The sequence below is a fragment of the Morchella sextelata genome (assembly GCF_020137385.1).
Source record: "Morchella sextelata strain SCLS chromosome Unknown scls_13, whole genome shotgun sequence".
Taxonomy (NCBI): Eukaryota; Fungi; Ascomycota; class Pezizomycetes; order Pezizales; family Morchellaceae; genus Morchella; species Morchella sextelata.
The window spans coordinates 101,785-113,625 of record NW_025408628.1 but is presented as its reverse complement, the minus strand read 5'-3'; the positions used below and the strand labels follow the sequence as shown (position 1 = coordinate 113,625).

Below are 11,841 nucleotides of genomic sequence, written 5' to 3'. Positions count from 1 at the left end.
TCTCCTGTCGGCGCGCCCTACACCACGATTTCCAAACTGCGCTGGGTTCCATTTATTTGAATTCGGCCTGACGGTCTATGGGATAAGAGGCGGGTTTATTGTTTCTGGTATATATTCGACCAAGAAACTTGCTATCCGGCCTACATCATGCAATCAAGCTAGGATCGATCAGAAAGTCGAGAAATCACTATATGAGAGCCGTGCACGGTAGTACAGCCTCTCTGTCTGAGCCCATCTAGCTGCTTGGCCGGATTAAAGAGCCCCGCATATCTTTGGTCCTCTCATTAACGCGCGATATATATCCCGGCTACATGTAGTTGTTAACTCCCCCCGGGCAAGCTAGCGAGGATCAATACCGGGGGATTAATTCTGTGTTACTATAGCGCACGCGGGTGCGGTACTGATCGTTTCACATTAAGGACGTACGCAAAGGAAGTGCGGTGCAAAACATTGCCGTCGCCAATTGTTTCCGGTACATATATACAGCCACTCTGCAAAAGTGTTCGTGATTCCGATTTCGGTGGTGGACCATCAAAAAAAAAAAAAACCCAAGAGAAGACTTTCCCAGCGATCAATGGCGCCCGGGATCAATGAAGAATAAGATCAATGACCTATCTTCTTTTATATATAGTCACGAACTATATTATATAATTTTTCGTTGTTTTGAATCTCAACATTAATAACATCAACATTACGGGTGCGCCACACTGCGCACTGACATTAAAACTAAATCACGAACACTTTTGCTGAGTGGCTGTACATGTAAGCATATAACGGGGGATAACTCAAGAGGTGTGATAATTATGCTACAATAACGAAACCATACCCGCAGTACAGACGCTCCGCCGAAGCTCTGGTTCCCATCGTGCGGACCTAAGCGCAGGAAGAACGAAGTCCAGGAAGTATTCTGTTGTTCTTCTGAAGGAGAGAAGACAGGGCGGAACGTTGGCATGTCAGTAGGCGAGTGAGATGGTGTGTCTCAGATTGTAGCCATCCGTTAAACATAAAGTCACCAAACGTGGGGCATCTTGTAACATCATATATATCATAACTACACATGTACTTGTATGTACACTCAGGACCTTTCCTCTAAGGTACTTGCGCTATGTTATCTACAAAAGAAAGGGAATTAAGGCAATGCAAATATTTAGTAATAAAAAAGAAAAAGAGGAAAAAAGAATATCAAAAGCTGCCGGATGGGCGTATACTCCATATCCAAAGAAAGTCAATCCCGACTCATGCATCAAGATAAACGAAGTTTTTCCCCTGCATACCTCCCCCCGTGAACGCCGTAGCATAAACGTACATGCACCAGAACCCATTTCCATAATCTATCCCCGCTGGTACTCCCCCGAGATGCGAAGCCCGGGGCCGTCCGTTACCACCGCGCTACCGTGCCGGCATCTCCACCGCTCCGTAACCCGCGTCAAGCTCATGATACATCTCCACGGGCCCGCACACCGTCGCCTCCATCGGGATTGCCGGTAGCTCAATATGAGGCCCCGCCTCGTGCGTCGCCGGTAACTCAATGTGCGTCCCCGCGGCCTCCAATTCTATATGCGCGCCCGTCCGCGGCCCCACCATAAAGCTTGGTTGCCTCGGCCTCGGGTCTATCGCGCTGACTGGCGAGAAGCTCCTCGCACGAAGATCTTCCGGGTCCAGGTCCGACACCGGGGACCGATACCGCGCGATAGCCGCTTCAGGGTGGTGGTTGTATCCGCGGCCCCCGGGCATCGAGGGGCTGGTGACCATGGCGTTGTATATCGGGGTAGGGTTACTCTCCAGCTCTGGTGTCGGACCGCGGGGGGGGTTTGGGTCGAACTCGAGGGTGGAAGTCTTTGAGCGGTTGAGGTGAACCCTTGGCACGTTCTGATCCAAGGCTGCCAGCTCCAGGGCTGACGGGACACTTTGCCAGCGTTCGGGGTCCCGTAGCTCTGTGGACGATGGCCGTGGCGGGAGGAGGGGGATCTTGGGAGGTATGGGCGGTGGTTGACCATCGATGTGACCACCACGACCTGCTATTTGCGCTTCTTGGTCCTCTGCTAGCGAGATCAGGCGCGGAGGGAGCGTTGGCCGGCGTTCAACCGGGCTGAGGGGCGCTCGCTGGTGTAAGATGTCGACATTAGCGTCTCGGAGGGGGAGCGGAGGGGGGGGTTCTCGTGAGCCGCAGCAGCCCATGGTTGTTCTGCTGTTCCCTTTCTTGTCGTCGTCGTGTTGGATGTGTATATATGTAGGGGAGATGGTTAGGAGAGAAGGCTAGTTCCAGGGGTAATCAGTTTCTCGGTATTCGGCTCAAGGCAGCGAGTGATTAGTCTGACTAGGTTGAAAGTGCAAAAGACGCGGGTTTCGTTGGGTTAATTGCATGCATGCGGTTCCTTGCGAGGTGCGTGTATGTCGCAATCAGATACTGCAAGTATCTATATCAGTATCTCGTACGTGGTAATCATCAACAACAACAGCAACATCCACAGCAGCGAGAAGACGAGCGAAAGGGGGGGGAGGGGGAAGGGGAGGGGGAAGGGGAGGGGGAGGGGAGGGGGAGGGGATGATGGGGGACCTTGCAGAGGAGAGCAGAGACAGAAGTAGCAGGACGGGAGGAGAAGATATCGATCTCCAGTATGTATATATGTACTGGCAGAGGCTCGGGCTGTCCCCCGCATGCAACGACTCTACCCAGCACACGGGAACATCGAGCAGAGGCAGGTCTGGGCTGTCTATGCTATTCTGGGCGGAGAGGGTGTAGTGATTGGCCAATAATCCGTATGTAGGACAGCCCCAGACTGCAGCAAGGCCTCCGTTAAGCCTCATAGTGCCTGTAGTGGAAATGCTTATATTCTGATATGAGAATATGGTGCCTAACGCTTAAAGACCGGGGCCCTGCTCTAAAATATAAAAGTGGTCTGACCTATCATCCGAATCATCGTGGAGTAGGGCCAATCCTAAGATAGATGTACCCACCTTATACAACAGGGATTGGCGCGATGGCTTCTGCACTTTACAATATGAATAGAGTAGAAGCACATCAGAACGGCTCCGATCTCTGGAAAGCATTTCGAAGAGTAAGAAGTCCACCTACTTACATATATCACCTACATACATCTGGTTTGTGTGTAGCACGAAGCCGCCAAGCTGACGTTGTGATAGGTCGAGTGATATGCTACGACGCCGTTCTATTCGCTAGCTTAAGCGAGTCTGTGACATCTCCACAAACAGAGCACAGGCTCTACCTACAGACTCCACCAACTCGTCTTAATTCACACTACTGGAATCCCATTGCCTGGATCGAGCCATTACCTGGACCGAAGCCCAGTGAAAGAGGTTGGTCCTACATGGAGACTCTTTACCTACTTACACACATATCATCCAGTAGAAATATTCATTCAAACGCCTCTGGGAAAACCTCACCTACTTAGGCCATGGGCAGCTTTGAATCCATCAAAAGAAAGGTGCCTTTTGGATCATGCATGGCAAACTGAAAATTTGTCACTTTCTCCCCCCCCCCCCCCCCCCCCCCCTTTTCCCCACGATCTCTGGCTAAATTGAGAATGCCAAACTGCCCTCACGCTATTTATTTAGGAGAGTACTATCCACTCGTTCTCCAACGAGTAATCGACAGCCGATAGCCTTTCAACTCGCCCGATACATATCTATAGATGCTACCTTAACAATACTCAATTTCCATCTTTAACCCATGGGCTGCTGCTGCTCAACGGAGAAGGATCAGTATGCTGCGCAAAGCAGAAGAAGGCTAGCTACGGACCCAGCGGTAGTCAACGCTGCAAGATATCCCTACGGGAATCCACCTGTCCAAACTGCGAGTCGCCAGAGGCCAAAGGCAAAACCCAAGACAAATTCGAAGCCTGCACGTTCGATACCCGACTCAGTCATCACATCAGTAGATGAGTTGGTATGGCCAGCACTAGATCAACCGCAAACTCAACGGCCGGACCCTAAACGTGGACCCGCTCGACATTTATCCGTTCTCAGTGTTGACCCACAAAAAGAATTTCGTAACATGCCCGAGCTTGTATCTCCAGTTCTGCCTCCAGAAGGAGTTTACTATGAAGGATATACACCCCCGGTACCGGAAAAGGTTCCTGAAGAGCATCCCCGCTTCGACAGGAACGAGCCACCCCCAAGACCACCCAAAGAATTAGAAGGGATGCAGCGGGGGCGCGAACGACCAATCGAGTGTGCCCCTGCACTACCTCCAAAGCCCGATCACATGCGGGGGGAAACCGCCCCGGCACCGCTCACCAAGGATCCCCATTCAATGTTCGCAGAACTTCCCTCCCAACGCCGGGTTGCTGAGCTAGCAGGCCTACCGCCTCCCGCAGAGCTCGATGGTATCCTCATCCCTAACCCACTGCACGAGCAAGTGCGCATTAAGTACAGAGACGCAGTGCCGTACGCGCCTGATCTCTCCGAACTCCCTGCACAGGTACTACCAGTATCGCCTTCTGGGTCCCTGTATTCCCCATATTTAGTCGGCAGTGAGATGAACCAAGGGCTGCGTGTGTCGGCTATACAGCCCCGCGTTGCGTCTCCCGGACATCCAGACAGTATTCACCAGGAGATGGATGCGGCGGGCGCAATATATGAGCTGGATGACCGCCAAAGGTCGTCGCAGAGACAGGTGGTGGAGAGTTTGATACCTAGCCCCGTTTACGCCACTGGTACCCGCAGCCGATATGTGAGACAGAGGGCAGGGGGCAGGACGTAGCCATAGCTTTAAAGCATATCTAACGTGGCGGTTGGTGGATGGGAGAGGAGTTCTAATATCTGATCTTGAGGCTGGATCGCAACACTATGCCTGAATGTCGCCCGCCCATTCTTGACCGCTAGGTGCGCAATAGATATCGGCACCTAATTGATATTAAATGCTAGCGAGCTCCTTCCAGTTAATGTTTAACGATATAAATGTGTATATAGATAGAGGGCATTCTTGTTCTTGATGGAGGGAATTGGGGTGTAGGCCTCGGAGAGCATAGTTATTGGGAGTTCAGAGCTTACCCAATGAGAAGTACACATGCATACATGTTATTCACTTCTTAATATCCATGTATATACGTATATATTCACTTTTCATTTTGTGGTTTCACTCTCCGGAATCACAGAATATCACTCGCCTCCTTATTCGCGTGAATTTGGGTAGGTGATGCTTTTAGGGTGAAGAATTGTAGGATGGAGAGGATTACACTGTTGAAAGCATACCCAATGGACGCCTTCCAGTAAGCGATGGAACTCGTTCTATTGCTGAATAGACCACGTTTTGAGGTTCTGTTCGGTAGAGCGGGGGGGATCTATCTGTTCTCTCGGAGGAGGGTTTATTTGATAGATATACTTCTCTCCATTTCTATCTGTCGAAATCGAGAGAATACCTTGCTAGCGCGACACATAGTACCAAAATATGGCTTGATTTGTATTTTGGATCTTTACGAATATAGAGCGATCACCATATGCTTACGGGAACCTGGTCTATTCGGAAACAGATTTTAAGTGGCTGACTTAGCCGATGGGTCTTTTCCCATGCGATCATCTAACACGGGTCAATTGCCAATGATGCTAAGATATTTACAAAGGCTTCGGGTTAAAATCAACTTGGCAAATGTATCCCTTCCACGGTCACCTAGGCCCGATTAGTGATGGGTTCGAGACGAGACAAGAGGAAATTGATGTTAGTCTCGGCCGCATTGTGATTGTGGTGGCCAGGTATTGCCGGCCTTGAGACAGCTATCTAATCTTACTTGTGCTCTTGTGGTCTCGCGGAACTATTGTAATATGTGCAGAAAATGTCACCAAATGAGTAAACTACATATAAATAAGGTCGCCAGGGTTAGGGTTACTTGAACGTACTTTTTGAGCTGTTTTACGGATGATTGATTGATATTTCATTTATTATTTACGGAGCTGTTTTAACAAACGCGCTGGCTAAAAGACGATTTCGCGTACTGTGGTATATCTCATGCTCAAGGCCAAACAAAAATCTTTCTAGTCTTGTCTCCCTGCTGTCCTCGCAGACAATATATTGTCTCGAGATTATGTAGGTCTCAAGACAAACTCTCAAGTTGCCTTGTCTTGTGCCCATCACTAGGCCCGATCAAAAGGTCGACTAGTACCCCTAGCCGTATACCGCGGCTATGATACAGTGATCGAACTCTACGGGTGAAGCTTTTTAGTACTATACTGCTCGCCACGAACTAATATAAGGATACTTCTAGCGTACGTACTCACAGCGTGAGGGTATATTCTCTGCCTGGGTCAAAGCATCATACCTACTGTATGCAGCTAGTAGTCGGCCTTTTGATTGAGCCTGGCCATGGAAGGGATATGGTTCTCTACATGTAGACCTTGTTGTCGTGAGGTCAAAATTCGGGTTTACCAGAGTCAAACGGACAAGGCGTCGCGGGGTCAAGTATAACAATATTCCAAATGCTATCAACCTCGTTTCCACCAATTTCGTTGTATTTATGCACATGTTTCTTTCGGTATAGTCGTTTGGCGCCAAGCGCTCGATCACACACTATCTCAAAAAGTATATCTTGGCACTGATCACTTTGGAACACGAGTGATATTCTGTGAAGCCCAACAAGCGCACCGCTTTAAAGCAATTTCTCCTTAAACTATACGACCAGTACACAGAGCTAGAATTCCAAAGGTTTCTTGAGAAAACTCCTGTCTAAGAAAATGAATCGTAACTTGCATGCTATTTCAATTTTGCGGGTACAGAAACAACGTTAACGACCATCAAAACGGAGTTTTCAGATAGGTAACTCCTACCCGCTTCTCTCTAGAGTGGCGGCAACAATCTCAACCTCCAATGCCACTAAACTCCCCTCGCGCCCAGCCTTTCTGACATTAATCCTACCGTTTCCATCAACAAAAAATACTTTGATACTAGGAGTAAGGTTTCGTTTTTCGGGTGGAGGGTGTTCTGCCTCTTGAATTTGGTTATCAGAGGATATGTGGTGTCAACCCCAAGACGAGCTTCATTGGGGATAGGGAATCAACTATGCAGCGGTGTAGCCAGAGCAGGTGTAAGGTATCCAAAGTAAATGAGGCATGCAGGGCCGGTGCGTGATAGCAACACGTATATAAACTTGCGAATATACAGCAATAGCGTAGAAACTATATACCAGGACATCAAGAAATACAAACATCGCTAATCACCCAAGCCCAAGCTGGACATGTGTAAGGCCACTCAACATAGCTGACACATTTCGGTAACCATAATCTCAGTTTTCCTTCATCACGATCTTAATAGCAACCTTTTCCGTGTTGCCCAATGTTTCCTTAACTTTCAAGATCACGGCATGCAATGTACTTTGAGCGACATCGTCAGACTTCTCAACTGTTACGCCCGAGGACGGTGTAACAGTCATCTCGAAGTCAGGGTTGTAGAGACGCTTTTCGTACCAAAAGATTACGGTGTACTCCTCGCCGATCTCTTTCTTCGGATCGTAGTCGACGTCCTTTACCTTCCGGCAAATCGTCACTGTACGAGTGGAACTAGATGTCGTCTCCTGTGAAGATTACTTGATTAGTATAAAGTATATGACGTGGTTATTGGAATATATTACATGGGTAATGTTGACGGCGCGGTATTCATCGTATTTGGCATTCTCAAGGGCCGAGACATCTTGACCCCTTCGTTTGGCAGCCTTGATAAGTTGCTCCACCCGCATAGTATCCTCTGGTGCACTGCTACAACTAACGCCATCGTCGAGGTAGGTTGTATACTCCTGTCATGTCTGATTAGAGGTTGCTAAATTACCCAATTCAACTCCTGATGATAAGACTGCTTACGGATCTCTTTTTCCTGTGCGTAAAAACATGGGGATAGATATTGAGTGTAATGGGATTCACTTTCCCATCACTAAGATGTTGGCGAACTTCACATTGCGGAATAATAGAACCTGTTCAGTTATCGCGTCAGTAGGAGAGCTACTACTTGGGGTGTGATACTCGATGCGCTTACCCTCTCTGATGAAGTGCAATAGCACGTCAGGGTACCCCTTTTCCTCCGGTTGTGGTGTTGTCCCAGCTGCGGGATCATTGTAGACAGGAATCTGTGCCGTCATATAGAGTACTTTACCACCTGGGATTGAAGGTACCAGCGGGACTCTTTGTGAGCTGAATGGCCTCAGATTCGAGGGGAACCAGAAATATCCGAGAGGGAAGTAGACCTCCCGAGATTCATCATGGTGGCCTTTCTCGTTGCGACTGTGCATGATGGGGGCGACGAGAATATCTTGACCGACTACATACTGGTCATCCAGGAATTTTTGACTCTCATTAAAGAAGGTAGTATCTTGCGGGTCCGTCAAGAACTAAGGATGTCTATGTCAGCTGATTTTGGATGACTGAACACATTGGCACAAAGTAGCCGGCGATGAGGAATTACCATGGATCTTGCAATAGGCAAACCGTGGATTTGATTTTCAAACATGGCATCATATAACAATTGAATCAACGAATACCGGAGCTGGATATAGTACTGTACGATGAATTGAACACCATAATAGAGCCACGCCTGACCCACAAGCTCTGTCCGGTTGTTGTTGCGGTAATCTTCCCAGTGTATTGGGTAAGCATATGGTTCCTACAATAGATCTTGTCAGTACTCGATCCCTCTTCACTCAGAAAACTCATTTACCTGAAACCACTTTCTCATTTCTCCTGTCTTGGTGTCCTTTCTACTAACATAGTGATTCCTGAGCCATGGTAGGAATGTCGAGCCGACGTACCACCGGATGAGGAGCTCGGGATTGCAGATCTTTTCCTCTCTCTCCTCAATTCCTCTCTCCGGATCCCCTGGAATACGAGCAGGCTCGAATCCGCCTGTATCAGCCCCACAGATACTCACGCCATTGAGCCCAACAGACAGAACTTGTGAGACTGTGATTCTCCAGAAGTCCCAAGTACTGGCGTTATCACCAGTCCAGAGGCCAGCGTAACGGTACATTCCGGCATAGCTTCCACGCCCAAGAATAAAGTTTCTTTTATTCTCACGGCCTTTGAGCTTGCTTAGACCCTGAAAGGTGGCCTTGTGGAGGTTGTAGGAGTACACAGCCCATGCCTCAATGGCAAGTTTTGTGGAAGGGGTGTGGTTTGGAAAGTCGAGCATCAGGCGGGACGGTAATCTACCAATTGTTATTAGTGTCGATGGCCTCGTGGTTTATGAATTGAGGTGGGAATCCCAGGGCTATGTACCCTTTCATGTCCCCAAAGGACTCATGGATCGCTGGTGTTGTCATATCCTGCCAGACAAACTCCAACCCCATCGCGAAAAGATCTTCATACTGCTGCCCCCACCACTCACGGACATCCTCATTATTCAAGTCCGCGTAGTGCCCTGGCTGTACTCAGATGCTGCAGTTAGTGATGGTAATTCAAACGTATGTCAGACAGGCGTAGGGCCCACTAACCGTGCCATCGTTGTACCCATAGCTAACCCCTCCGCGGTAAGGGCCACCCTTATTATAGTGCTCGCTAAAGTTACTGGAAAGGTCAGTTGATATTTTACTTCAGATATGCATAGAAGGCGCATACTATTCATCCCTATAAACACGGCCATCATCGGTTGTAAAGGTTGGGCGCTTTTTCCATTCGTCTGCTGGGATATCATTTCTAGAGCCACCCTCATAGCACATGTAATTGATCTCTGATACTTTTTCGGAGACTCCTTTCGTGTATCTCTTATCCTTGATGAAGTAACTAAGGGAAGATAAAATGAAATATCAGCTCTGCACTCCGAGGCGATGCGGACACATCCAGTCCTGGGCAACATACCCTTTGTCCCGCCCACTGCGAAGGGTCTTGTAACCCTCCTCGCCGGGTAGGTCATTGGCACTAATGACAGGCGTAATGTTCGTACAGCACTTGATCCCATCACTCCTCAGCTGGGCAAACATTTGTTCGGGCTCTGAGAACGCTTTCCTGTCGACTGTGAATGTCCGAAAGTTATTCTGCCATTATCAGTTAGTATATATACAGGTACATTACTCCCAAGAGCGTTAGAGGAAGGAGGAGGAGATCTTACCTGTAAGGGGACATCAATGTGTAATCCGTCAAGTGGAATCTTTCTATCGCGGTAGTATTTGACAACGTCAAAGAGCTGCTGCTTGTTCATATACCCATAGCCTTCCAGCACAGACAAGCTTGTTAGCATGCGAGAACCACCCAAAGACTTGTCGGGAGCTTATCATGCACAAAAGGCCATACTCCCGTAGAACTGAAATAGACGCTGTATGCACTTACATGATTGATGGTTTCCCAATATATATCTCGGCTTTAATGCAGATCGACCAATGAGGGCGGTATACAGCCTTTCGACAGTCCCCAACCGGATTAGCTAATGAGCGTTTCCATCGGTACTGATAAGATCCGATCGGGAAAGCCTACCTAACAATATCCCGCGGTGAATCGCCGGAGAAACAGATAACATCCAAACTGCCAAACTTAGTAGCAATCTTTATGTATCCTGCATTTGACTTCCCAAAGTCAACACAGATTTGGGAATAGTTGTCGATAAAGGTTGCTGTGACATTCTTGTGTTCAGGATTTGAATTGATGTCCAAGAAGAATGGGTCTGAGTGGTATCTATCACACCGCGAATGTTTCGATCAGTGACCTGGCGAGGCTGCTTCATAATCTGCCGTTAGGAGTTTATATACTCACAGCGGCTCTCTCGGGTCCAGAGGACCTTCGTTGTACACCTGCTGGTACTGCATATTGTCGCAGTCTATCCAAAGGTCAGCGCGCATTCACAAACCAGAAACCACGTTGACACTGGAAAGGGAGCACAAACTAAAGTAGTTCATTAAGGTCGGCTTCTTCATAAAGCTCGAACCCCCCTGCTCTCCCCACCCAATGTACTCTCCATGGCCGGGCTTGATCACGTCAAGAATCACATTCTTGACCATGTCATGGTCAGGGTCCAGTTTATAGCGAAACGTCTGCTCCGAGGTCTGCCACACGGTCTTAAGCCTTGGTGTAGATTGTATGACTTCAACAGGGAGAGGCCAGAGTTCATCTAACGGTTTGAGTGAGCGGGAAGCCTATGGCACGTACAATTTGTTAGTTTATGGAGATCCCATAGCGCGATGGGCAACATATATACCTGGAAGCGGAATGGCTTCTTGTAGATGTGAATAGACATCGCTGGGCCCTGTTCGTAATCGCCACCTGTTGAATCCGAGACTGAGGTAACTTCAGACTGTTGCGGGTGTCAAGTGGTGAGCACATATCGACGTCAAGCTAGCTAGGAGGGGCAGCATACTTTGAAGGTCCAATAATCACCAGAAGCACCCTGGACGAGAGGCTCTAAAGTAGACTTCCATGTAATCCCAGCGCGAGAATCCAGGTCCGGAATGGTTTGCGATAGGTAATCTCCAATGATGGTCCGCCTATCAACAGGGTTAAATGAGCATTCCGTCAATCCCGAAAGACCAACTAGGCGGATCGGAAGGGCATTCTTACGTGTTAATATCTCCGTACTGATCATGGGAGGTGACAGTGTTATAGGAAACACGAATATTGCTCCTAAGTTAAGAAACAAGGATAATACGAGTGATGGGTTGTGATGCGAGTACGGTCGGGTAACGAGGGAACCAGCATAGAAAGGTACCGAGGGGTGTGGGGGCACCGGGTGCAACCACACTAGTATTAGGCTGTTATGAGGGCACGCTTACTATTGGGTGTCTCACCCGGAATGGAATAAAAGCGGGGCTTATGGCTGCAGGCCATTCTACTTAGGGAAGTAGCTCTAGGATAATAGCATGATACAGCTCGGTTACTGGCAATTGCGGGGTTCATGGTTACGTGTCGGAATTAGAATGG

General features: G+C 48.5%; 3 protein-coding genes across 3 annotated transcripts; 1 reads left to right on the top strand and 2 right to left on the bottom strand.

Moving 5' to 3' along the window:
- Positions 1-1,389: 1,389 nt before the first annotated feature.
- Positions 1,390-2,178, bottom strand: H6S33_002395 (uncharacterized protein; the record flags this gene model as incomplete). Its single annotated transcript, XM_044833986.1, has 1 exon — positions 1,390-2,178. The coding sequence occupies one exon, from the start codon at positions 2,176-2,178 to the stop codon at positions 1,390-1,392; it is 789 nt and encodes a 262-aa protein (XP_044692556.1).
- A 1,513-nt stretch (positions 2,179-3,691) lies between these two features.
- Positions 3,692-4,723, top strand: H6S33_002394 (uncharacterized protein; the record flags this gene model as incomplete). The annotated part of the gene is made up of 1 exon (XM_044833975.1): positions 3,692-4,723. One exon carries the CDS (start codon positions 3,692-3,694, stop codon positions 4,721-4,723), a length of 1,032 nt encoding a protein of 343 aa, XP_044692555.1.
- A 2,512-nt stretch (positions 4,724-7,235) lies between these two features.
- On the bottom strand, positions 7,236-11,498 carry H6S33_002393 (uncharacterized protein; the record flags this gene model as incomplete). Its single annotated transcript, XM_044833964.1, has 18 exons — positions 7,236-7,523; positions 7,581-7,742; positions 7,807-7,916; positions 7,979-8,330; positions 8,405-8,602; positions 8,657-9,143; positions 9,214-9,359; positions 9,429-9,492; positions 9,553-9,717; positions 9,793-9,968; positions 10,043-10,143; positions 10,261-10,328; positions 10,405-10,602; positions 10,681-10,744; positions 10,811-11,060; positions 11,123-11,218; positions 11,282-11,408; positions 11,482-11,498. Coding segments are annotated over 18 exons (3,069 nt in total), but the record flags the coding sequence as incomplete, so codon positions are not given.
- Positions 11,499-11,841: the final 343 nt, after the last annotated feature.